Source organism: Rhipicephalus microplus, chromosome 5 (genome assembly GCF_043290135.1).
Source record: "Rhipicephalus microplus isolate Deutch F79 chromosome 5, USDA_Rmic, whole genome shotgun sequence".
Taxonomy (NCBI): domain Eukaryota; kingdom Metazoa; phylum Arthropoda; class Arachnida; order Ixodida; family Ixodidae; genus Rhipicephalus; species Rhipicephalus microplus.
This window is the reverse complement of record NC_134704.1, coordinates 55,399,551-55,425,460: the sequence shown is the minus strand read 5'-3', so window position 1 is coordinate 55,425,460 and position 25,910 is coordinate 55,399,551. Positions and strand designations below refer to the sequence as shown.

General features: G+C 44.7%; 1 protein-coding gene across 2 annotated transcripts in view; it reads left to right on the top strand.

Annotated features, from left to right (window-relative positions):
- Positions 1-5,523: 5,523 nt before the first annotated feature.
- The window catches only part of LOC119174525 (SRSF protein kinase 3), a 32,110-nt gene continuing 11,723 nt past the window's right edge, over positions 5,524-25,910 (top strand). The window contains exons 1-11 of one of the 2 annotated variants that reach the window (XM_075895502.1): positions 5,644-5,664; positions 5,778-5,862; positions 7,607-7,730; positions 14,335-14,438; positions 17,020-17,128; positions 18,056-18,143; positions 18,305-18,392; positions 19,297-19,403; positions 20,203-20,365; positions 21,315-21,812; positions 25,526-25,620. In XM_075895502.1, coding sequence (XP_075751617.1) covers positions 7,627-7,730; positions 14,335-14,438; positions 17,020-17,128; positions 18,056-18,143; positions 18,305-18,392; positions 19,297-19,403; positions 20,203-20,365; positions 21,315-21,812; positions 25,526-25,620 — 1,356 coding nt within the window. In that variant the 5' untranslated portion in view covers positions 5,644-5,664; positions 5,778-5,862; positions 7,607-7,626. Of the gene's footprint in view, positions 5,665-5,777; positions 5,863-7,606; positions 7,731-14,334; positions 14,439-17,019; positions 17,129-18,055; positions 18,144-18,304; positions 18,393-19,296; positions 19,404-20,202; positions 20,366-21,314; positions 21,813-25,525; positions 25,621-25,910 lie in introns of both variants that reach the window. The other variant, XM_037425466.2, reaches the window with a different exon arrangement.

The window sequence follows — 25,910 nt, the reverse complement described above, 5'->3', positions numbered from 1 at the left end:
TCTGTCGAAAACAAGAGATGGTTTGACCACTTGCTCAGCAAACATTTTTGTTTATTAGGAGTATTATCTCTAAACTAACTTTCCAGATTGGCTTTAATTTCATTTTAGTATCCTGCCGCCCCACGAAGAAAGTCCTTCCTCCGTGTGCCGCCTGGTTCTTGGCCCATCGAATGGGTGGATGGATGTGGCTGTACCCTTTAGATCGGGCGGTGGCTATCGCCACCTAGCAGTAGTACTTAGTGAACTAACCATCAGATTTATCTTTTTTTCCCCCTTTGAATAGTGAGGTTGAGGATTCGTTCTTTGCAGTGAAGGGTTTAATTTTCACTCGTGTTTTGACTTTAGCCACCAATTAGATAACCTCCTTCTAGTTAAATCTACCCGCTTAAAGTCTATTTTGCCCTCCCTGTCCCTAAACCCCAGTGCTTCGAAAAACTCTGCGCCATCAACCTGAACTATAGGGTGAAGCCCTTTACAGAACATTATCAAGTGTTCGGCAGTTTCTTCTTCCTTTCCACACGCACTACATACTGTGTCTACCCCTTCGTATTTGGCCCGATATGTCTTGGTTCGCACCAACGTGGTTCGCCCTCTGTGGGTGAGCGCCAGCTATCAGGTCATCAGCAACCCCACATGTATTTCATTTATGAGTTGATACATATCGAGAGCTGTGTCGCGGTCTGGAAAAGTGCATGGCACGCCACACGTGACACAGTACGCGCATTCTGGACGGCAAAGGCTTCAGAAATTTCCCGCCACCTCGGAGTTTTAGCTGCATTGATTGCACTGTGTACTTACGTGGCTCTCAGTTTCCTTGAGACGGCTGACTCTAGACCGACCGCTTCCGTTTTCATATTGCCTTTCATCATGTAGTAAATTCTCCCTCCTCTTTTCGTGTGAGCATTAATTAATTGATATGTGGCTAGAGAATTATGGAGGGGTTGTTGAACACTTTCTTCTTTCGGGTTTCTCAGAAACCATTTGCCCACTTCCCCTGTGCATGTTGACTGACAGGCCAGAAAATTACTACCGGGCGTCGTACGCCCGCGACGGGACTAGGGTCTCTAACGGGACTACAGGCTTGCCTACCACGCCATTCAAACAAAACACGTTTGGCGTATCTCCCGCGACTTAAAAGAGGAAGGAGGGAAGTCACAGTTCCTAGGCCGCTTATTATAATGGCCACTGTTAGAGTGCACAACCGCGGTGAGCATCTGACGCCTGAACGAGCGAGAACCAATCCACATACCACAGTGTACTAGTCACTACCTTGGCTTCCCATTCAGATAGGGACCAGAAAGGACAGGCTCTTCGACATTTGTACCTCCCTGAACGTTCTGTGAATCCCGACCTGTGGATACAAAACTCTGTTGATACGAAGTATGCACACCAATTTGTAAGGCACCTGCCTGTGTTTTATTATTATTTTTTAGCTGGTTCCCGCAGATCTGTTCTGGTGTCTACATTGGCGTCGTTGGTTGTGAAAGAAAAATCATCTTGTCCGCGACCAAACAAACGAAAGACGCAAATAAAAAAATAGAAAAATATTTCCTGCTCCTAGTGAGGATCGTATGATCTAGGCCGCGAGCGGTAAAATAAGGACAAGTACAGCCTAGTGCTCTTTCAGTTCGAACCTTTAGCTGCTTGGGAGGACAACTAAACAAATTTGTCGGCCTGAAAAAAAATTGGGGTGGGTGGGGGGGGGCAATTTTTTATCTGATGTTGGGGCCGGCAGGCAGGTATGATGATTACATTTTGGGGGTGGGGAGGGGGGCACGGGTGGCTACGTCACTGCTCTCCACGCTAAACCCCCGGTACACTGTCGCATTATGCGAGTCTGTTCACGCAGACTGTACAAGAAGTTGCATGTGCAATCTGCGTGAACTTCGATAGCAATATCTCTAGAAACACGTGTATAGTGCGAATTATTCGAGCCTTTCTACCTCATTTGCGTTCGTGCTCTAATCGGTGGACGTAAGTTCACCACAAGGGGCAGGTACGTACCACCAACGCCTCCTAGATCTCCTGTGCCTGCCGGATTATCGGCGGTCATCGGAACTACGGTGGTGGCGCCACTCAAGTAGGGGGTGTCTTCAAATAGGTTTTTACGTTTTTGGAGCTCATATTTATTTATTTACAGGTACCTCAAAGACCCCAATGAGTGGGGTTTTACATGAGGGGTGTTGAAGCACGAAAATTACACAACTGATCAACAAACATAGAAAAAAGAAAACAAAAACTGCACGAGCGTATCACGAAAGGGTATCAAGCACGCTCTGTTAATAAAAAGCATACAATGCCAACCAACGAAGCATACAACCGAAGCATAAAAAGCATACAATGCCAACCAGCGAAGCAGATAACACCACTAAGGATAATCGCATACATGACACAAAAATAATCAGTACATAAATTTTTCAACGGCAGCTTTGAACTGAGTCGGGTTTGTTTTGGTGACGACACTTTCAGGAAGGCTGTTCCATTCGATGGCTGTCAGAACAGGAAATGAATTTAGATAGGCGGTCGTGCGTGCACGAGGTGGGTATACTGCTTTTGGGTGGTTGAGGCGGTTCGATTGGTGGTGAGCAGTTTTTATGTGGAGGCTTTCGCATGATAACGAGTTGTAGAATTTGTGGAAGAGGCAAAATCGTGCTACTGTACGTCGTGTTTTGAGACTTGGCAATTTAGCTTTACGTTTAAGAAGTGTTACGCTTGTGTGGTATGAATAATCGGAGAAGATGAATCTGGCCGCACGGTTCTGAACGGATTCAAGGATGGTACTTGAGTTAGCTTGTGGTAAGTCCCAGACTGCACATGCGAATTCCAGCTTTGGGCGAACAAGCGTTTCGTAGGCCAATAATTTAACTGTGGTCGGAGCCAGGTTAATGTTACGTCGGAGGAAGCCCAGCGCGCGATTCGCGTCACTGGTAATGCGATTTATGTGGGATGACCATGTAAGGTCATGAGAAATAAGAAGACCTAGATATTTAGTGGACAAGACAGGAAATATAGCGGAGCCACTTAAGAAATATTTGTACGTGGAATAGGAGTGACGCCTGTGGAATGACATGATGGATGTTTTGTGAACGTTTAGCACCATGAGCCATTTGTTGCACCATTCGTCTATCTTCCTTAGGTCTTGCTGGAGTGCTGCGTTATCACTGGGATCGATAATGGGGCGATAAATGACGCAGTCGTCCGCGAACAACCGAATGCTTGAAGAAATATTGTCTGGTAGGTCGTTGATGTATATGAGAAAAAGTAAGGGCCCGAGGACCGTCCCTTGAGGAACACCTGATAGGACAGGAGATAAGGATGAAGAACTGTTGTTAGCGTAGACAAACTGCTGTCGGTTAGTTAAAAAATTTGAAAGCCATGCAAATACATGTTCATCAAGGTTTAAATGCGAAAGTTTAGATAGCAAACGCCTGTGGGGAACTTTGTCGAAGGCCTTCTCGAAATCTATGAACATAGCATCGACGGGGACGTTAATGTCTAATTTAGAATTAATGTCACTTAGGAAGAGTGCCAATTGAGTGTCGCAGGAGAGACCTTTTTGGAAGCCATGTTGATTGGGATGAAAGAACTTTGCGGATTTCAGAAAGCTAGCTATGTGCGTGTAAATGATATGTTCCATTATTTTAGAGCAAACACATGTAAGAGAGATTGGGCGAAACGCGTTATCTGAGGCTTTCTTGGGGACAGGTACCACTTTTCCTATTTTCCAATCTTGGGGAACAAAACCTGTTGAGAGGGACTGCTGGAAGATATGGCTAAGAATGATGCTAGAGAGGTGTTTGGTGTTTTTAAGAATTTTTGCATTTATGCCGTCAACGCCTGAGGCCGAAGATAGCTTCAGGGAGTCAATGACGTTTGAGATGCCGTGTGGTTGGAATGTAATGCTGGGCATGATGGAGTGCAATTTAGTGGAAAGGGACACAGGGCCGTCGTCTGGCTCGCGGGTGAATACTGAGCAGAATGTGGAGTTAAGGGACTCGGCAACTTTGCAGCAAAAATGCAACAAAAATAACGTAAAAAGTTTTAAAAGGCGTAAACGTAATTATAAATAACTATACGTAAATGACGCCGTCATTCAGCAAGCAACTTTTTAATACAAGGCATCCTTTAAAATTAGTAACAAACGTCAAAGTTGCCAATCTCAAAGGCAAAGTACAAAGACCTTACCCCTACGTAGGCAGCGCCGCCATAGAAGACTGGCGTTTCGCGCTCATTCGGCAGACACGAGAAATCTAGAAGGCGTTGGTACCACACATCATCATCATCATCATCATTTGTGACAAGCAGACTACACTTTTTATGAGGTCAGCCCTGAGGGGATTCCAAAAAGTACGGTCTCGCTTTCAAAGTAGACTTCATGGGGAATCGAACGTTCTCCAGCAAGGCCGCAGCTGAAGGACCTTCGCCGGAGAGGTGAGCCTTTCCGACGTCACTTGTGACATGATCGACCACCTTTTAAGTCGATCGTTCGCATGTAAAGCATCGCCCGTGTTTGACGACTTTGTCCGATTCTTCCTCTTTTTGTTATCATCATTAGCCAATCTTATAAAATCCACATTTGTCGCAATTTATTAAACAACACATTTTTTGGCACGACTAATAAAACAATGGACGGATAGAATAACGTTTATTGATGTCCTGCAAGAACTAATTAAACAATGCGTTGTTTTAATTGGCCGTGCCAACAGCTACTTCGAAGGGAGTCTCCAGCTTGTGTGGTGTTGTGAAGCCACGAATGACGATTTCATGGTTGAATACTCACACCGATGACCGTTATCACAGCTTCCGCAGGAACAAGATGCCTTACAGGGGTCTGTATTAGAACTTATCTCTGTGTACGTCAGATGGTTCCGTTTATCCTGCACCCCTTTATTTCTGCCGAGCTTTTCTGTTGTCTGCTCGTTAGGCTTCGTGTAGTAAACGAGTGTAATGTGTTCGTGTTGTTGGTGATTTCGTTGGTAATATCTCATCCCAGTCGCTCATCTCGATCGTACAGATATGCAATGTCTGATTTGGTCTGATCTACTCGTGTAAATTTGTTTGCATGGATCAGGTCACCGTTTCCAGACAGTGACAACGCCACGTTTTCAATCGCGTATTCCAGCTGTCCGCGTTGTTCGTGGAAAAATCGGTACATTTTGTCTCTCTTCATTTTATAGTGATGCTTATTTTAACGTTGTCACTCCAGAGCACTCGCAGTGAAAGTTCGAAGTGGCCGCCGTCCGTCCCATACATTTTACTTTTTTTACGTTGGTTCGTCATCTTAGATGGTGCTACCACCCTTAGGTGAATTCGCGCGTGAGCTCACTGCCCAACGTGGCCTCTGCAGTTTGTGTGGGTTGCCAATCACAAAAGCCACGCGAGCGAACTGAGCCTCTGAGATTGCCATTTGTTGTTAAAGGCAATACTGCAAAATTAAAATAGCACTTATTGATCTTAAACAATATTTTTATTTATGCCCTAAAAACCCTTTTTAAAAAATTTTAACGTATTTTTATCTTTAAAAAAGGAACGCTTATTTTAATAACCTATCGCTAGCGTACTCTGCAACCACTGTTGCGAATATGAAGATCAAAGACGATCCTTGACTCGAATGTGGTTGTGTGTGCCCCCGCTGCAAGATGAATGCCGATGTGAATCGAAAAGGTAGGAGAATAGTATTTTTTAAAACTTGACCGCTTACTCGGAGCTCCGGTCTTGCGAACCGTTCATGGTTGCAAAGACGAGACGTTCAAAACACCACTTTCTTTCCGACGCAGTCATGGCCATCCAGGCAAAAAAGAAGCGTTCAAAAGGTCCCAAGTCGAAGCTCAAGGGTCGCTCCGATGCATCTGACAAGAAGCGGTAGGCCTAGGCATTTTACCAACTTGCGACGTTTTTAAGCGCACACTTTTGCTGTGGTCTCGCTGGTAACGTCGTGGTTTTCGAAGTGCCCGCTCGTTCTTGTCGCGTGCTTGAATGTCGTTGGAAGCAGCTTCGCGTAGTTGACGGAGAAGCGGCGAAGAAAAAGTTCGCAGCTACGTCATCGTTGTCGGTGCGAAGTTTTTTTCGTGACACTTTTGCGGCCCGATGCGCGCTTCGGTGTTAGAAGCGGCTCGCTGTGGTCACTTCGGCGAACAGCGACACCCGAATGCTAGTTCAGGTCCGAAAGATCGCGTGCCTGTTTCCCTGCCGCGCGGGCACTGCGCTTGTTCGGCGTAGCGGCGAAACGAAAGGTGCGCTACCGTGAGTAAGCCTAAATTAGGCAGTTTTTTTGCCGAAGTGGTCGAAGGAAAGGAAATTTTCGTCGCCTACGACTAACTTCGGATGTACGAGGCAGTGGCATATGTCGTTCGCACTGGTAATCGTTACGGTTCAAGTTGCCCGTGGCGCGATCCATTCTTGGTGTGCGCGTGCTTCCGCGAAGACGAAGAGCACGCGAAACCTGCGCGTCAACAAGCGTCTTCGTCTTCTTTCTCAGCTTGTGCCCGCTGGAAAAAAAAAAAAGCCGGCATTGGCGCTCGTGGCATCTTTGTTTTCGTCTACGTCGACTTTCATTTCCATCGCGCGCCTCCCGCGCTGCGAGAGCCCGTGCAGTGATGCCAATTTAGCGGATTCCCCGCTAAGTCTGGTGGATTTTATTTCATTTTGACGGCAAAAAAATCAGTCTAGCGGCTAGTGGATTTTCTGACGGGCCAGTCTTGTACATAGCGGGTTTCTGGCGGATACCTCACGCAGTGGACTGATTCAAAATCGCCCTGCAAGAAAACATTTCCGTGTTCTCTAAAAATGCGGAAATTGTTTAACTTCAGAGGCTCCTGTTCACTTGCTCCGCCTATCTCAGACAAACAAATCCGTGAGGTTTCAAAGCGGCGATCGCTTTTTAAGAAATAAATAACGGACGAGCTCGGATGCACCAATCTGTGGACTCTGCGCGCCCTCTGGTGTGAAGTTCACTCCTGTAAGGACGCCTGCAGCGAAAACCCAGTCGTTGAGCTGCCCGAATTTGCCATGTCGATGCTCGTGCTGCAGCATTCAATTGCCGAAGTAGACATTTAGTCAGCTTAACATAGTAAAATCCAAGCTGGGGAACGAGCTGAAGCCGGAAACAACAAATGCGGGTTGAAGCGACATCAGAAAAGTTGTTTTGATTACGAACTCCCCCCGGAAGTTGCTAGTGCAATCGGGACATCTCCAATGTATGCGCAATCAAGTCACCTGTCTAGTCCCTCAACAAGTACCAGCGGTCCTGTGGAGAGGGTGTCAGACGACAACAGCGGCGACAAGGACCTCGATGTGTTTTTCGTTGACCAGTGAGTTTTTTTTTTTTCATCAGTGCGAACATTAATAAGCTTTAGCCTCATCTGTGATGAGGTTCACCAATGACGACCACCGCAGCACTGAAGCCTCAAGTGTTCTAGTTAGACTCCTTGAAAGACTATTTTATATGTTATTTCAGCTCTCGTAGTTTTGGGGAGCTTTTAGAAATGATAAAGGTATGTATCATACGAAATTGCAGGGTTTTTTAATAAAACAGGCCCTAGTGGGAAATTTAGCGGATATTTTTTAGAATCTAGCGGAATCTGGCGGATTTCTCATTGCTTTTTAGCGGATGTCTGACGCTCAGCGATGGCAACACTGAGCCCGTGGTGCTGCGCCGCGCCGGGTGAAGATTCACAGTGCGGTCATCAAACTTCCACCATGCTGGCTCCGGCACCGGTTCACGAAGCCAGGTTTTACTGTTTTTGCTATTTGTTTCTCGTCTGTCTCTAGTTAACGCGGGTGTGAAAGAGGTTTGCATGTCGAAGCGCAACACACCGGCCGTCTTTGCTGCGAGGTGCCGACTGTCTCAAGTAGGACCGCGCTTTTCGCTGTTCTTTCCCAAAACTGGGCGCTCTGTCAGAGGTCGGCCGACTTTCGCTAGCCTACCGATGTGTTCTACGCTTACAGTTCACGCTCCCCACGTAAAAAGCATCTCTTTCTACGTGACCAAATATAGCAGGTCACTTGCGTATTGATTGAATCGATTCACAAGTGTCGTTACGCGAAAAAAAAAAAAAAAGACGCAAATGCCTGTGCAGTGGGGCGGTGTTGCCGTGTGTTACCTCGCATCGGCTGGCGAAGGGAACGCATTTTTTTTACGAGCACCGTTGGTTCGAGAGACGTCGTTCATTCAGACTTTCCTCCAAACCGATTGCCGCGTCGTTAATAGTTATCGCGCGTACTTACGTCCCTTGGTAACAGCGTAGTTTACGTTTTTCGGTGTCGAGGGGGGGGGGGGGGGGGATTGCATGTTTTAGCGGGGTTTCGCAAACGTTCCTTCCGGTAACGCAGGCGGGTGGGCTGACTAACAAGCAGCGCGGGTGACGACAGAACATCCGAGGTTTGTGTTTGTGCGTCCCTTATATCGACAGGATGCCTGTTCGCACGAGAGGCTTCCCGAGTCCATCTACGTCGGGGGAGGGCTTTCTTTTTGCTCGTCTGGTGTTTTCGGAACACCGTTGTTTAAACCTGTGCCTGACAACATTCGCGTTCCCGTGCCCTGATGACTAACACCGTGTTTGCGTAACGGGGTAACTTAGTGGTCGATGAACTAAAGAGCGGTCGCGGAAAGTCCCGGGTGGTGCGAAGTCATTACTCCTCGCAGTGTAGCCGCGGTCTCTCTAGTCAAGCGCTTATCGCGACATGGGCAGTGCCGGAAGTGAGTCGTAATGCGTGATATTTCCCTCTTTCTCGTTTCTGCCCATGCTTTTCGGACCTCGGCTCGATTTAATACCGGAACACGGGAAAGGATTCGTAACGTTACTGGCCTGGGGTCCGATGTGCGCCGCATTGCTTTAGCCGAGTTGTCGTCGCCTGCATTGCACAACTGTCGTTTTAACGTCGTCTTTGCGTTGTGCCTTACGGGGAAAGAACATTTCCTCAGCTTCGCCGGCTCGTTAAGTTAACGGCAGGGATTGTCTGCTAGAAAAAAGATGTTGTCTAGCCTCGAGTTTCTGCTTTAGACAAGTTTTTCTTCTGGTCAAGGTAGTCGTACAGAACATTGAGCTGCCTGATTTCAAACCTCGCTTGAAATCGGGCAGCTCAATGTTCTGTATCACTACCTTGACCAAAAAGAAAGCTGAAAGGCAGAAGCTAAATCAGAGCTTTTGTTTCATGCTTGCCTAGCTTGCACTGTTTTGCTCGTCTGGCTGTAGCGTGCAATTTCTTTTTATTTATTTTTGTGGGGCAGCCCTCTGAGCAAGAAGTGATGTACTTGTGTCTGTCATTCTTATCGGAGTGTTGTGCCGAAAAAAGTTATCTGCTAAACTGTGAGAAGGAAACTAATGTACTGACTGTTGGGGGATCTTGTTAAACGATCTCTACTAAAAGAGCGAACGCGAAGACGAAGGCACGAATAATGCGACCATCCCCTGTTTGTCATTTTTGTCACCATTTGGCAGTCCCAAAGTGTACAGTGCGCACACATTGAAGCGTAACATTGTTTTTTTCGTATAACAACTGCTACGGGCAGTTGTTCGTAATAACTGCCTCGTGTGCTGTAAATCTGGCCACTAAAAGTAATATTGGCTCTAATGCAAGTGTCTGAGTAAAACAAAAAAAGATGCATTGTTTTGACATGAGCTTATCTGTAAAGTACATCCATTAATTGTTTAGTACTGTACATAATTATCAGTTTTTCCTTACTAATAAAATAGTCAGTAGTTCCAGCCAACATAGCCTGTTCCTTCTTGATGTCTGTGCAATCATATGAAACAGCTTAGACAGATGATTGCTGCTGCAACCAAACATCATTGTAACGCAGTGCAAAAACTGAAGCTGCTTTCAACTACCTTTAAGCGGAATTCTTGTAAAATGTTCTCTCAAATGGTACCAATTGTCCGTTTGCCTGTGCCTAGTTTTGAGATGTACTTGATATTTGATTGTTATAGCATTTGGGATGAAATTGAAAAAAAAAAGTTGTGGGAATATAAAAGTATTAGCTTGCTCAAGACATGTAAATTAAGATAGTTGGAAGAAGGCTCCAACCTGCTGTGTACAGACTGGTTCATTGCTGAAAAGAACACTTTCGTGGGCACCAAGTTAGGACTACGCTCTCTGGCAGAAGCATAGTGGCTTAAATTTTCATGAGACCACTGCTGGTTGACTGTTCTAACATGAACAATGTTTCTAATTATACCTGCAGTTGTTAGGCCTACAATATTACAGCTACTCATTAGTGTTTCCTTAAACAGTGGACGGTACTGTACAAAATGGGCTGACGATGTGTTCTTATGCCTCTGTGTTTTCGGATACAAGTCAATTAATAGAGAAACCAAAGTTAGTTACCTAGCAGTGCTGACCGCTTGCTGCATCTGTTATGGGGAAACTGTAAATGCTGCAGTGTGTTGCCGGGGGCTCGTTGGGACACATGGAAAAGGAGTGTTCCCGAACATCAAACTAACAGTGCGTGCACTGCGGCCACTGCAGCCGCTGAGAAGCAGTCTGCTAGCACAAATGCGGCAAAAGAGTAGTGGCCACTATGACGTCATCTTAACAAGTTATGATGACGTGTGGGAAGTAGAGGGGTTACCGCCAAGTCTCTTTTAAGGGTTTCGATGCCACGAGGTGCAGCATATAGTGCTTGATCGCACCTGCAAACTTCAAAATTCATATAAAAGACCTTTGAAGGCATATTCGCTGATACTTTCCAAAGGTTACATGCATGTTCATCGAGTTCCTTTCTGCTGGCCATCTCGCCCGCAAAATTTTGTCAGTGCCTATTTTAAACTACTCAGGCACCATGCTTAACAAGTATGCTGACCTACTAATACAACACAACAGTATAAAAATAGCAAACACTATGCCTCTTGAAACTAAAATTGCTAGCAAGTTCTCCCTAAATTAAAAAGGTCCTATTTGGTAAAAGGTCCTAAAAATTAAAAGGTCCTATTTGGTAAAAGTTTTAACATTATTAAAGGAGCACTGTCATAAAATTCTGAAGTTGAGATAGGTATGCGTGTGGACACAGATGCATGTTTTATGGAGCAGCTACAGGAAATATAGCGTAGAACATATTTAAACTGAGTACAAAATCTTGTATTCCTGATGTTAACATCAACTTTGTTTTGTTTTAAATAAATCACCTTCCAAGTCAAGAGTTCACCTTGGCTGTCATGTTACGCCTACTCTCTGCCAGTTTTAGATGCGCCAGTCATGTTCATTCGCATTGGCATGTGCCTTGCCTCAGTTTTGCAGGGTCATTAGGATAGCCATGCTTACAGAAAAATAAAATAAAGCCCTTGCTTTCGTCACTTGGCACTCCATGAAACTGTGACTGGGAATTTTAAAAACATCTTTAAAATATCCAACTATTGCGTGCTTAAGGAAATGTGGTTTGCAGCTTTGATGAATGGGTGGTTAGCTGGTTATCGCAACAAAAAGAAGACCAGATGCATAGTTCTTTTTCAGTGTCTGTCATTGTTTTTCTTTTTTCTCCATTCAAGTTACTCTAAATGTTGTCCATGTAACTGACCATAGTTTGTGATTGCTTTGTTTGTTAGCTGCATTATTTACTAATTGAATGTGACGAAACTACGCATGCATGTGGTGTCTAATATGTTTATGTGCTGCTATTAGCGTGCGGTGATGGGCCTCCACTGGCTTCGGCCATCGGACCAACATTTTTCTAGTGTGCTTTCTCTAACGTGGCCCGTGAGACTTAACTACCGGCTTGCTGCTTTACGGTAATATAGCAACTACAGGGTTTATGTTCGTTGATTATACCTTTTTTTATGGTCTTCTTTTCACTTCTCATCACTTTTCTAAGCACATATATGGCCACATTAATAGGGTGAAGGTTCGATCAAAATTTGACTAGCATAGAATTGAGTAAAAATCATTGCTATAAAATGATGGCTTTATGTCGGGAGAGACTGAAGTAAAACTCAAATCAGTTTGGACCGATATCCTTAATTCAGAATGTCACTGTCAATAATTTCACCATCGCAGCCTCATTATACGAAGAAGAAAATCTGGCTAAAAGGTTCTACTTTTAAAATTGCACGCCAAAGTCTCGGCACCTGACTGCCTGTGTGAAGTCATTTATTTCAAAGCCTGTTTTTGTGTTTCGGAGGTAATGTCTTTATAAGCTCTTTTTAAAGGCTGTGTATATCTGGCTTGCTTATGCAGGTCACTGTGCTGGGAATTTTTTCGGTTATATAGAGTTACGTAGGCTCTAGTAGATGCTGTCAAAATACATGTCATCACAGTGACTCATTGCTGGAACGTAAGGGTTGAATCTTCATGTTTTATTATTTTTTTTTCGTGCATGTTTGGGCTTACCAGACGTGTTGTCATTTGAATGGTGGTGGGGCCACTGATATTTCGAAAAGGAGCGTTACTAGTATAGCTAAATTTGTGGAAAAAAAAAAAAAGGGAGGATTAGCAAGAGTGCTTGTCGTCTTCTTTCTTGTGTTCCTTGGCATTTCTTAACGTGATAGCGTTAAAGAGCTCATATTGCAGCAATTCCGGCGTTGGTGTTAGTGCCGTTGGTTGTGAGCGAAAAATCGTCTTGTGCGCAACTGAAAAACCGAGAAAGATGGAAATAAAATAAATATAAAAAAATCCAGGGACCGAGTGGCGATCAAACCCAGGTCGTTTGCGTGGCGAGCGGGTGTTCTACCGCAAAGCCACGCATCTGCTTGTGAATACAGTGAAAAGAACTTCTTCTGCTTGGAAATGCAGGGAAAGCAACTTTCATGCTTTATTAACACACGCATCCTCTATACATGCTTCACAATAAAACATGAAATATTGCAGTAATAATGCATGGTATTACGTACATTGTCGTCAGGCATCAGAACATGTAAATATCATAATGACTTACCACTCGTCCAGTACAAAAGGTTGCGGGATCGAGTCCCGGCTGCGGCGGCTGCATTTTTGATGGAGGCGAAAATGCTGTAAGCTCGTGTGCTCAAATTTGGGTGGGCGTTAAAGAACCCCAAGTGGTCGAAGTTTCCGGAGCCCTCCACTACGGCGTCTGATAATCATGTGGTGGTTTTGGGACGTTAATCTTCATATATCAGTCAACTCAGAGCCTTAAAGGCTGTGTTACAGAACTGTATGCTGAGTGCGGAGCATTTTGCATGCACTGAAAAACGATGTTCGAGTGTGTGGGGGATGACACCTCATGTAAAGGGATATTTAGAGGCATAAAAAAAAAAGCCAGAGAACTACGAGCGCGTTTTATTTATAGTGTTCGAAACTCATTACTACGGTGATTCGCTCTATTGAGCCCAGACTGGTCTCTTTGCAACCCAAAAGTAAATAATTTTACGGACACGTAAGCAACATGAAAACAAATGAACAAATATTTCGTGATCCTATGATGTGAATAAAATCTTCGTATCTGAAAAATGCGCCACAATAACCTTTGCTGCAAAACAAGTTGCATGTGGCCGGAGGTGCAAGCCACTTCTATGAGGAAATGAGGGCTAACACCATTATAACTATCTCTTAGTGTCTGAATTTGTTATTCAACCAGCTGCATAGCACTCCAAAGTATTATGTTGCAATTTGTAAGAAAAAGGGCACCACGAGTGCAAGGTGGAACACAAAAAGCGCCGGCACTGGCAAGAATGCTCGTTTGACATCACGAAATCTCGAACCGGAAGTCGGTGCAGCCGGGCGCCGTAGCTCACAAATCACTGCGTGAGCCAGGATTTTGTTATCCACCTAATGTGTTATTGCGACCTATGAAGCGTTTTAAAACAGCGAAAGAACCACCAATTGTTGCATAATGCGAATTGCGTAATGAGTGGGTCGTCCAATGCTCCAACTCATTTCAAAAGCTTGTTCTTGTTCACCCATTAACTGTGGCGCATACCTACTTCAGGCATAATTCCTTATCGTCGTCAGCCACTGCATGAACATTTGGCACAAAATTTCTTGCAATTGTTCAGTGGGTACCACGCTTCTCTGAAGAATGACGAAAAAAATAGCATAGCGAATGTCGGCCTACTACCCTAACATTTTTATTATTAATGCCGTAGTGGTTACACAAGTGTGCTTGCGGCAGTTACTCAATGAGTGTTTAGAAAGGGCTCTGCTAGGCCTCTCTTCTAGCTTTTGCAGTGACTGTGCTGCGTTTTCCGCGCAGGCCTGGCGTTTTTTTTTTCATGTGTACTGCTCTTCGACCTTTTTCTTTTTTTTTTACGATGTGCTGCCTGTTTGTTGGAGTGTGTCGGAATGTACACTGTTGCCCAGCTGCAATGACCTCGTCTCATTAGCACAGTGCACTGGATCTTGAATTGTTTCAAATCTGGAGCGTTTGCGCTTGCTTTCTCATGCCAGAAACGAGTCTCAGTATGACTATGCGGGTGAGGATGAAGAGGAAGAAGAAGAGATCCTGGGCTCGGATGATGATGAACAAGAAGACCCAAGGGACTATTGCAAAGGTGTGTTTGTGTGTGTGTGTGCATGCATGTGTGTGTGTGTGTGTGCGTATGTATGTATGTCTCATTGCATGCTTGGTATTCACTGCCACAGGGGTGTAGCATTAGAGCACCTTACTTGTGATCATAAAGGAGGGGGCTGCAGTTTTCATTGACGACAGACTATGTGGGAGAGTATTGCAAAGGTGTGTCCTACTCAAATTAGTTCGCTGCTTCATCTGACATAGGTCTCGGCAGCCTTTTGGAAAAGTCTAGCAGACTATTAAAGGGTCAATGAACAACCCCGAGGTACAAAAATTGTTATGAAAAGAAATGTGTGCACTTTTGTTATGTGAATATGCTGTCGCAGGAATTTCGCGAATACAGGCTATAATAAGGAAGTTATAAGGGCTAGAACATCTGTTTCAGTTGGTTTAAAATTTTTGCACGGTCTTGCCTCTCTTCTTCACCATGGGGAGGGGTAAGATGCAGCCTGTCTTCGTGACTCCGCCCACTTCAGCAACGTGACACGACGTCAGCGATGCACCATTGGTGCGCAGCCAATGACCGAGCAGGGCATCCCTGATATGAGCGCGTGTCACAGCAGCGTGGGGAGGAAGTGCTGTTCGAGGAGCACCCTTCCCCTAGCAGAAAGTAGCAGGCACCTCTTAGAGGCTTTCGTTCTGGCAATACTGCTTCTCCAGGTAGTCTCGGGGTCTACGAAGCGGTAGAGGGCAGCATAGGGAAAAGAAAATGTGGACTGCGTGGCTGAAACGGCATCACCGAATAACCAAGATGCCATTTCGAAGGGCAAATGACCAATCCATGAGCTTAGTGGCATGTCAAGTTGCCAATGGGCAAGCTTGTGTCACTCTGCGTATGAGGGGGCAGGGTCAGAAGGAAAGAGGCGGGGCAATAGTTTTTCAACGTGAAAGGTCTGTGTGGCATGCAGCGGTGTAATATTTGAAAAACGGGGTTGCAGTGGTTTACTGCATGAATTGGCGAGCTTGTTCGGGAATGTAAAAGATGATTCGGTGCTTGTTAACTGGCCCTTTAAGGCAGGTAAACCCGGAGAAAAGCATGGACAATTAAAAGGACACACGAATTGCTCTCTGTCCATATTTGTTGCTCTTCTCTTGCTAGAAGATGTTACCACACTGGCTAGCTCAGGTCCAGGCTTTAGGTAGTACCAGAGCTCTTTGGTACCTGTTACTGTCGTGAAACTGCTGTCAAAGTTTTATATGAAGTAGGCCGCCGCCGCTGCCAGAGGCGCTGCTGTGCTTGAGTGGTCATGCAAACGCTGCTATCAGCGTGGTTGTGTGTGGGACAGCCTCGGTGTTGTAGCTTTCCAAACTTCCGCAGTGGTTGCCTCGCTCCTCATGTACCTACCTTCAACACGCATTATGCATGAATGAATGCCTGAGTGCATGGCAAGTCTTGAAGTGCTCACTCGGGCAAAAACAAAACAATAGCAAGTTAGGCAACTTGCGGTGCTTTCAGCTCAAGAGATGCAAATATTTTTTATTTAAAGTGCTATAATCATCATATCATTGAGGCACTGTAAACTGGAAAGTTCTAATCTTTTTTTTTTTTTGATAATCAAAGGTGTTCAATAAATTTTTTTTTTTCACTCTGTGCAAATTGGAGCAGTCATAACTTGGTGTGAGCCCTTAGTCTCGATCTGATACCGTTAATAGGGAACACAATATTAGGTTTCACTTTTGATGTTTGTCTAAAATTGGATGCTGTTTCATCTAATGATCCAGAAAGTTGCAATCTTTCTTTTTCTTTTGATAATCAAAAGTGTTTAATAAATTGACTCTTTTTTTTTTTTTTTCACTCTGCAAATTGCAGCAGTCATGGCTTGGTGAGAGACGTTAGTAGTGTGATACCGTTAATAGTGAACACAATTTTAGGTGTCACTTTTAATGTTTGCCTAAAATTGGATGCTGTTTCATCTAATGATCCAGAAAATAAAACAGGTATTCTGCCGTCATCCATAAATTTTTCGTCTACACAATGGCGTTTTCGAACAAGATTTAGCGATTGAAATTAGAATCGCAGGTAGTGACATTTATGGTGCCAATGTGCCCACGTCGCTTCAGAATCACAGTTGCCGCTGTCCAGCTATGGTAGGGTCTACAATCATACTCGGCGCCGCTCCTTGTTACTTAATCAAATGTGCCTTTCGGTTGTTTTCCTGTAAATGGAACTGTACGCCGGCACTCGAAACACGTTTGGCATCGTCGTCCCACGGGCACACTTCGCCTTTTTTGTAAAATAACCCCATAGCTGCGTTAAAAGTACCACAACCATCGGCTCGTGTTGCGCTGCAGGAGTGCTTCGGCACTCCAAAGATGCCCTCTTTGGCATAGTTTCGCCACATCGAGGCAGTTTTGGGAAGCGTACGAAGCTGCCCCGTAGGGTGACTGTCAAGTTTTGTTACTATTAGGAGTGTAGAAAGATTAGGTGGTTTTGCTTTGTGTCATTGTTTGTTACTTTGCTTGCTGAGTGATGCTATACCATGATACTTATAACAGCTGGGGTGGCGACAGTTATAGAATGCGTGACAAAACTGATCTCCCATTCTCGCCTTACATTGCAGGGGGCTACCACCCGGTGAAGATTGGGGACCTCTTCTACACTCGATACCACGTGGTACGGAAGCTAGGCTGGGGCCACTTCTCAACCGTCTGGCTTTGCTGGGACCTTGTGTGAGTTTCTCCTCCAATTAGTTTTCTCCACGCACCCCGATAGTAGTTTCAGCGTAAATGGACACTCGTGTACCTGCATGCATTTCGCGGAAATGGGGAAAGCGTAAACCTGTCCAAACACGTCCAAAAATAGTTTTCTCCACGCACCCCGATAGTAGTTTCAGCGTAAATGGACACTCGTGTATTTGTGTGCGTTTTGCGGAAATGGGGAAAGCGTAAACCTGTCCAAACACGTCCAAAAATAGGTGCACAAAGTGCCGTCTAGTGATGAGATGGAGGAGCCACTTTTGATACAGTCGGTATTGTCTCGCCACGCATGCTCTTGAGATGTCGCTCACTTTTCAATATTCTTGCATGATAAGCTTACATTTACTGAATCAGATTTTCATCGGCACTTCGAGTGGCGATTCGCAGGAATCGTCGCTAGATAGACTTGCTGGCAGCAGAGAGACCAGCGTGCACCAAAGAAAACTATGTCGTGAGCGTGCCTGGAAGCAAAAACAAGTCCATATTATCGCCGGCAAGGCAGAAGCGGCTTTTGGGAGTCCCAGTAACAGGAACTGCAACAACTGTGGCATCATTTGTGTAACTCATTGGTTGTACGGAAACGGATGTAATCGTGTACGGGGAAGCAAATAGGCCACCTTTTGAAAGAGAAGGCCAAAGGTCAAGGTCGTGCAGGTGCATTATCGCACTTACAGGCAATAATGCACATGCACGCCCTTGACATGTTTTCTGGCTGTTAGCGGATGTCATACATGTGTGTCATGATAATATATGTAATCACGTTATTATAGTGATAATTTCCTGTTAATGCAAGAGTCAGGACGATCATACAGAGCATAGTAGCGAGTGACTGTGTAAATAAACTGCATGAACTGAACAAGTTGATTTGACCAACATTCTTCGAAAATTCCTGTCGGGCAGGGGCAAGCGGTTTGTGGCCCTCAAAGTTGTGAAGAGTGCCTCACATTACACCGACACTGCCCTGGATGAGATCAAACTTCTCAAGGCAGTGAGTATTGCATTGCTCTTGCCATTCATTTCATTTTTTGCTTCTTTTTCCTTTTTTTGTACTCTGCGTTTCTTTTTTCTTTACCGTGATCAAAATACCGTGCCTAATTCCAGGGTACTGTGCCTCCACCTTTCTTTGTTTTTATTCAATGCAACCCTCAGGTTCGAGACAGCGACACGGACGACACATGCCGAGAGCGGGTGGTGCAACTTCTCGACGACTTCAAGATCTCGGGAGTCAACGGGACCCGTATCCTTCCGAACTTTACTGCATGCAGCATGTGTTCCTGTTTTTGTTTCTTTGGCAGCCTGGTGTGTTCGTGTTGTTGTATGCTAAAATTGTGCTGTAGGCTTACAGTAGTTCTACGCCACACGCGTACCTGGAAAGATAGCTCAAGATACTTGCGTTGTTGGTTGTCGCCACCTCGCCTTCATTCTATCCAAATGTTCTCCTGCAAAGGCATCGGCATAGTTGTGCAGAAGACCAAATCATTGACCAATAGCTCTCTGCATTTATAAAAATTGATGGACTTTTTTTTGGCACACTGTGGCGTCAACACGTTCTGGCATCGGAAGTGGTCACGAGGCGCAGGGCACTCTAATCCGTTGGCATAGGATTAACCACTATGACTTGAGTGGTCAGCGAATGCGTTAGGCTCGGTTGCAGATTTGTCACATTTACATTTGAACAATTCAGGTGTTAAAGTGGGTTTTATTGTATACTTACATTTAGATGCGTATTAGGAACCCCACACTTTCAAGCAATCAATCTACAGTCAATTGCTGTGTCATGCCTCTGAACCGCTTTTGGCAGGTGTAAGAATGTCCTTAATTTTGCCACATTTAGCTCGTTATGTTGCCATTGTCTTGTCCTTGAGCAGTGGTGAATGTCACTAACAGGGCTGGTTTTTACAGACAAAAATCATAATTATTCTGGAGTCATGTTTATTAAGGATTCACTTACGTGATTTTCTGTTACATTTCATTCTGTCAGTGAAGTGATTTTCGTATAGGTTATCATTGCAAGAAATTACTGCTCACTTTGTTCTTTGTGATTGGTATTATATAACTTTGTGTTGTGTCTTTTAATGTGGCTTCAACGGCATTGCAGCCGATTTCGCAGCACTTTTGGTCTCCTTAATAGAACTGTCCAGATATGTGCATGGTTTTCGAAGTTCTGGGACACAATTTACTCAAACTGATCATTCGGTCAAATTACCAGGGCATTCCACTACCCAATGTGCGAACTATCATCAGACAGGTAAGGAAAAGATTAGCCTTTTGGCTTCTCTGTAGAGTATGCTTGTAAGTCGTTGCTTGATAATAAAATGAGTCCTCGTGGTTAGTGCGCACCTGTAGGCTGGGATTGTGGTGCTCACAGCCCGCGTAACTTGTTCCTCAACTTGCCTGCAGAAATTAGTTCTTTGTGCCGTGCGAGCCTGGCTTTTATGTTCAAGTTTTATGCGTCTGTGTGGCTTGCGCATAGGTCTTCAGGCAGTTCAGTATGTTTTACATCGATGGCATCTTTTTTCGGAAACCTTGTGTGCGCGGAAACGAGCAATGAAAGCGCGACACGCACGGAGTCTTCTTGCTACTTGGCTGTGAAGCATAAGCAGTAACATTTAGCTTATTTAAATGAAGGAAAGCAACGCACAGCTACTACTTTGCATGAACTTATCCTAGTGAATTGAAGTTGGCATTGCTATTTATGCATTGTTCCCTGCTGCACTGCGCTACTGAGATCTATGTGGCTGGTTTGCTATACGCCATGACTTTCATTCGAAGGGGCATGATGCGATACGGCTTGTGTACCTACGTGTAGGTAGGTGTATGTTGAAGCACTCTAGAAGGTCTAAAGATTAATTCAAGCTTTCCCACTAAAGACCACCTCATGGTCAGATTGTAGTGTTTTCTTATAATATTCAAAAAATCAATTATAGTCAACCTTTTGTTCATGCAGTCTAACGGAGCTGGCCTGACAGACATGTCAAAACGGCTCCAGAGACATTACCTGTTCAACAATGTTTTTTCTATTCTTTCCCCGAACGTACCGATCGCAGGTGCTGGAAGGTCTGGAGTACTTGCACTCCAAGTGCCAGATCATCCACACAGACATCAAGCCAGAGAACATCCTGATAGCCGTGGATGACGCCTACGTGCGCAAGCTGGCCTACGAGGCCACCCAGTGGCAGAAGATGGGGCTCCGCTTGCCCGGTTCATTGGGTGAGCATCCACAACTTACCTCCATTCAAATTCTTTGAGAACTTGGCAGTCCCAAATTTCGTAATTGTGCCTTGCTTATGAGAGAAAATGAAAGTTCCTACTTTTTTTGTTGGATGCTGGTATCGCTAGTATCATGTCATGTGCATTTGCCTGCTGGTGTAGTGTGTCTGGTGAAATTTGTGTGCTCAATGTCTTTACAAATGCATCTCTGTAACAGTGCTTGGCGTGGTAATTTCGAGGATTTGCATGATACTGTGGGCTTCAGCTTGAAAAAAATGGTGATTTCTGGGTTGGCCATAATGACAGCGATTTTCACTTGCGTGTTACGAAATCGTACATCACAGCTGATTACCCCTCCCGCTGCACGAGCACTCATAGCAGAACACTTGCATAAAAAGCACTAACAGTTTTGCCAAGAATTATCTTTCACCTATGTTTATAAAAGATGAAAAATTAGCCCTTAAAGCAAGCTGCATAACACACAAAAAGTATTGAGCCATATAAAGCATTGACCGCTGTTTTTTTTAGCGATATAAAGCATTGACAGCTGTTAAATGAATTGCCCTGGAATAATGAAGAAATTAGAATTTAAGGGCTCATTTTTATTTGTTAGACATATGTTAATGAAAACTGACAGAAAAGCCACGGAAGCCATAAAGGACATTATCTGTAGTTTTTGAACAGTATGGTAGTGATTGAGATATAAATGCAAAGAAGTTAAATTTGGACGAAAAGACAGCTTGCCAACAGCGCAGTCCGAACCTTCAACCTTCAGATAATGCTCCTGATGCGTTGCCACTTGAGGTACAGTGGTGGTCGTCCTCCTCCTGTTCACTTTTTTCAGGTATTTCTGTGCATATAAACCTGGAGGTAATGTAAGCTGACCATTGACGTTCTGGAATTGTTTGTACTAAGCGGAACACCTTCTCCTTTTTGCGGCTTAATTTAGTGAGCACTGCCCCCAAAGAGCTCCGCACAGTTCCCACGCTGCCGTCCGAGGGTGTTGCCGGAGGTGCGGGTGCAGCCGGTACGGGTGGGGGTTCCTCCTCCAAGATGTCGCGCAACAAGAAGAAGAAGCTGCGCAAGAAGGCCAAGCGTCAGCAGGAGCTTCTTGAGCGGCAGATGCAGCAGCTGGAGGAGCTGGACATGGAGGAGGACGAAGAGGAGGGGGGCCACGGGGAGCAGGAGGGAGGCTCGCTCAACGGAGGGGGACCAGGCGGCACCACCCCAGACATGCCCCCGCAAGAGGGCGCCGTTCTGGCAGACGCCATGGATTGGGCCCGGAGCGCCGAAGGTGGGGACCCCACGTGGGCCGGTGGGGACGTCTGCAACGGTCACCGAGGTGACGGAGCCGCGCGGACTACTATGGGCCGCCTGGAAAGGTCCGAAAGCACCCTGGCACCTCCCACGCCCACTGCACAACTGCGGAGGGTGGCCTCCTGCCCTGGTGAGTGGCTGGGGTTTGCACTTTCCTGGTTACACATTCCTGGTTAGCTTCCTTTCCTGGTTAGCTTTACGGGCGCAGGTGGGTGCCTCATACGTGCAGCTATTTTCGGTTAGAATCTAAAGACAAAATAGCAGGTCTGCCAACAGAAATGTGGCGCCCCTGCTGTTCACTTGTGAATGAGAGTTGGTTTCCGCTTGAACAATAAATACTTGTTCTTGGCGAATGTAAATACGTGTACTTAGAGTTTAAGGTTCAGTGTTAGGGGTGTGCGAATATTTGAAATTAAATATTTTTCAAACTGTTCGCTATTCGGTTCGATTTGTACTGCAATTCTTGCTATTTCAACTATTCAAACTTCCCAAAAACAAATGCACTCAACGTCCGATTAAATTTGACCACTTAAGGTCTTCGATATGTTTCATTTCATCACACTCTTGTATTGCGGCAAAGCTGCCGTCAGGCTCTGTTACGGTTGCAAATGTATTGCCTCAAGAAAACGCTGGTTCTAACATGGCGATAATGGATATGGCAAGGGGGGAGGGGGGGCTTAATGCTCAAAACAGGAAAATTTTGTTAGGAAGTATGAAAAATCGGACTTCGAGTATTTCGGCTTCCAAAAAAATTCTAATGTTCTTGTATGTTGACGTTTACGAGGCAGATTTGGAGCTTTTAACTTGAAGGGAGCACTACCTTGTCTGCCACTTCAGTTGGGCTTCCACAGAAGCTCTCTACTAGCATCTCTACCTCTACCTTAGCATAGCATCTCTACCTTTCACGTGTAAAGCGTTGTCGGCAACGCTTTGGTTGCACCAAATCATTTACTAATACAATTCGGCCTTTGCATTGCCTCATTCTTGATAAGCTTATGAAGTACCACCTTGCGAGCGCTTCATCAAGCTAGTGAAAAGAAACACTTTCATGTTGTTGTATTTAATAACATGCTAGGGAATCCCCTTCAACTTCTTTTCCCTGCATTCACTTTGAACTATTTGAAAAATATTTTAGCAATATTCAAGGAATATTAAAAAAAAAATGTTCAATTTGATTTGCACTTCAGTATTCAAATATGCTCCTTACCTTAAATTTTGCTATTCACAAAGCTCTCAAAAATTGCATTTTGGCGAGCTGCAATGTAAGAGTTCCCAATGAAATTTACCAGAACGTTCAAGTCTCTGACCTAGCCCCGCCGCGGTGGTCTAGTGGCTGAGGTACTCGGCTGCTGACCCGCAGGTCGCAGGATCAAATCCTGGCTGCGGTGGCTGCATTTTCGATGGTCGCGAAAATGCTGTAGGCCCGTGTGCCCAGGTTTGGGTGCCTGTTAAAGAACCCCAGGTGGTCAAACTTTCCCGAGCCCTCCACTACGGCGACTCTCATAATCATATGGTGGTTTTGGGGCGTTAAACCGCACATATCAATCAATCAATCAAGTCTCTGATCTAGAACCAGCTGCACCAATATGGGTATGGTAGGAAACTCGACTATGCGAAACATTCGAGAAGCACTTGGCATCACGAGAATAAGTAATTTCATTGCTTGACGCACTTAAGCAAGTTCTCTATGGAGGCCGATGCGATGGCTGGGAGTGGAGCTGATCTGCTGTCGGAGACCACCAAATTTCGCTGTGTAGTGTGTGCCGTCGTGTGCTGGAAGAGGGCGGAGCCGTCATCTTTTACTGAAAGTTCTGCCGCTGCAAATCACTCAATTTCAGTGCCAAGCTGATGAAAGCTAGATTATCTCGCATTTAAAGTGCAGATGACCATGAAACATTGTTGTTTGCCCGAATGCGGCCGCTTGCACAGCTAGCTCCTTGTTATGTCATAGCCCGCGAGCATACCAGTGTTGCCCAATTCACGGGTCACTTGCATGTTTGTAAAACATAAAAAATAAAAATTCAATTATAGCCTAAGTACTAGACTAACTGCGCTAAAATATTGCCAGCTTATTTGTGAATTTGAACCCTCACAACACAGGTAAAAAGAGAATTGGGTGTAAGGGCCCATTTGATCTGAAAGAATGTGTGTGTTAGATTTCTTTTTTTAAAGTCGAGAGTAGAGATTTGTACGCACATTCATTACATGTTTAGCTGATAATTATAAGAATTTAATTTAAGGAAATCTTCCTTCTGCAGAGAACAGCAAATTATTCAGGCCGCGGGCTTATTCTGGCAATCTGTAAGATTGATCATCGCTGTCTATATTCTTAATCTTAATTATACGACTGGATCATACGGCGGTTTTGTGTGGTCACCTCAAAGTCGTATAATTGGGGTTACACTGTATATATATATATATATATATACCTTGACCGAGTCGTGTAACTTTGTTCATTTCGTGCTACCTATTCTGTTGCTTTACCTTGGACAATAGCGATAGAATAGGCAGCACTTTGTTCCGTTTTCTGTTTGGGTCTAGTCTTTCCACTTACCGTATTTACTCGCATAATCCTCGCACTTTTTTGGGCGGAAAACCGATGCAAAGTTGGGAGGTGCGAGAATTACGTGGGGAAAACTTCCCACGAAAACGTACAGAGCGAAAAAGAAAATGAAGGGACTGCAAATTGGGATTCTCACACCAGTAACTAACGGCAAGCTTTGAGAAGTACTAATTAAAACTTACCTCAACAATAAAAGCACAGGGTCAACACAAGGCAAGATTTCTTTGAGACACAAAAAGTGCAAGCAAACAGTCGAGAATCAGAATACCATACGCAAAGCTTGTGGGCGTTGCGAGCGTGGCAGTAGCGTTCGTTGCTCAAAAGGAGCGTTCAAAAGGTAAGCATAGGACGTCAGTATTGGGCTGATAACTATTTAACAGAATCGTCCGCAGTTTCCTTCTGAAGAAATAAAGTTTACCATCAATCCCAGTTTTAGGCACACGGCAGGCCCAACGCGTCTTGGTGACTTTCAGCTGCTGTCACCAGTAGCGAACACAAAACTCGTATGCTTCGAAAGGCCTACCGGCGGCCCTGTTGCCGTTGCTTAGATCATGATCTATCACTTTCAACTTGAAAGCAGCCATGTAGCTTCAGTATCGCCTCATAAACGTGACAAGATTACCGACACGTCATACCAAACACGCCGCAACGCGCACTTGCCGCTTTGGCTTGGCTTGGATTGGATTGAATCTCTGTGTAATAATAGTACGCTTGATGCTTAAGAGATGGTGCCTGATGGCGCACGCTATCATCATCAGTGGCTGGAACGAGCAGACGACATTAATGCGGCAGTTTTTGGGGGTGCGATAATTACTCGGGGGAAAAAAAAGAAATCGCATTTTGGTTGGGCGATGTGGAGGGTGCGAGAATTATGCGAGTGCGAAGATTACGCGAGTAAATACGGTATGTCATACATAAATATACATAAGTATTGCTGTCAATTTCGGCCTATTGTTCAGTGATAAGGCAATTTGAAACAACAGCGCATTTGTTCAGCGGTGTCTTTTAATTTTTAGTTTTGCTTTGACTAGATGGGGGTGGAATCGGTCTCCTGATACTGGCTTTGTCGATAAACAGGTTGCTCAAGTTGGTAAATTGTGATAGAAAAACTTGATCTCGATATGGCTTGAGTGCTGTTGAAAATGCATCCTTCACCAACTCGATAGTGCCGAGTGAAAGTTGTTGATCGTCTCATTGGTGTGCCCTTTGAGAGAACAAAGTGGGTTAGTATTGGTGCATATTTGCATTTCTGATTTTGTTTCCTTGTTGACCTTGTCTAGAAAACCAAAAACCACCAGAGAAGATGGCTGACCCTGTGCACGAAGTTTGTAATATATCTGTAAAAATAGCTGACCTTGGAAATGCCTGCTGGGTGGTAAGTTGAATAATTTCCTTGCACTACTCTGTTATTAGCTTTGACATGCATTAGGAGAGGTTGCATTGTATTTTTATATGCACAATGATATGGCTAGTTACTTTACACAATGTGCATTAAAGAATTTAATACCAGCAAGTATTGAAAGGATGTATTGTATATTAAAAGCAAGAAAGTAATGTTGTTGGTCTATGTAATTATCTTTGAAGCGCCGTGAGCCTGCACTAGTTCAACTTGATACACTCAAATCTCTATATAAAGAACCAGGATATAACGAAATATCAGTTATA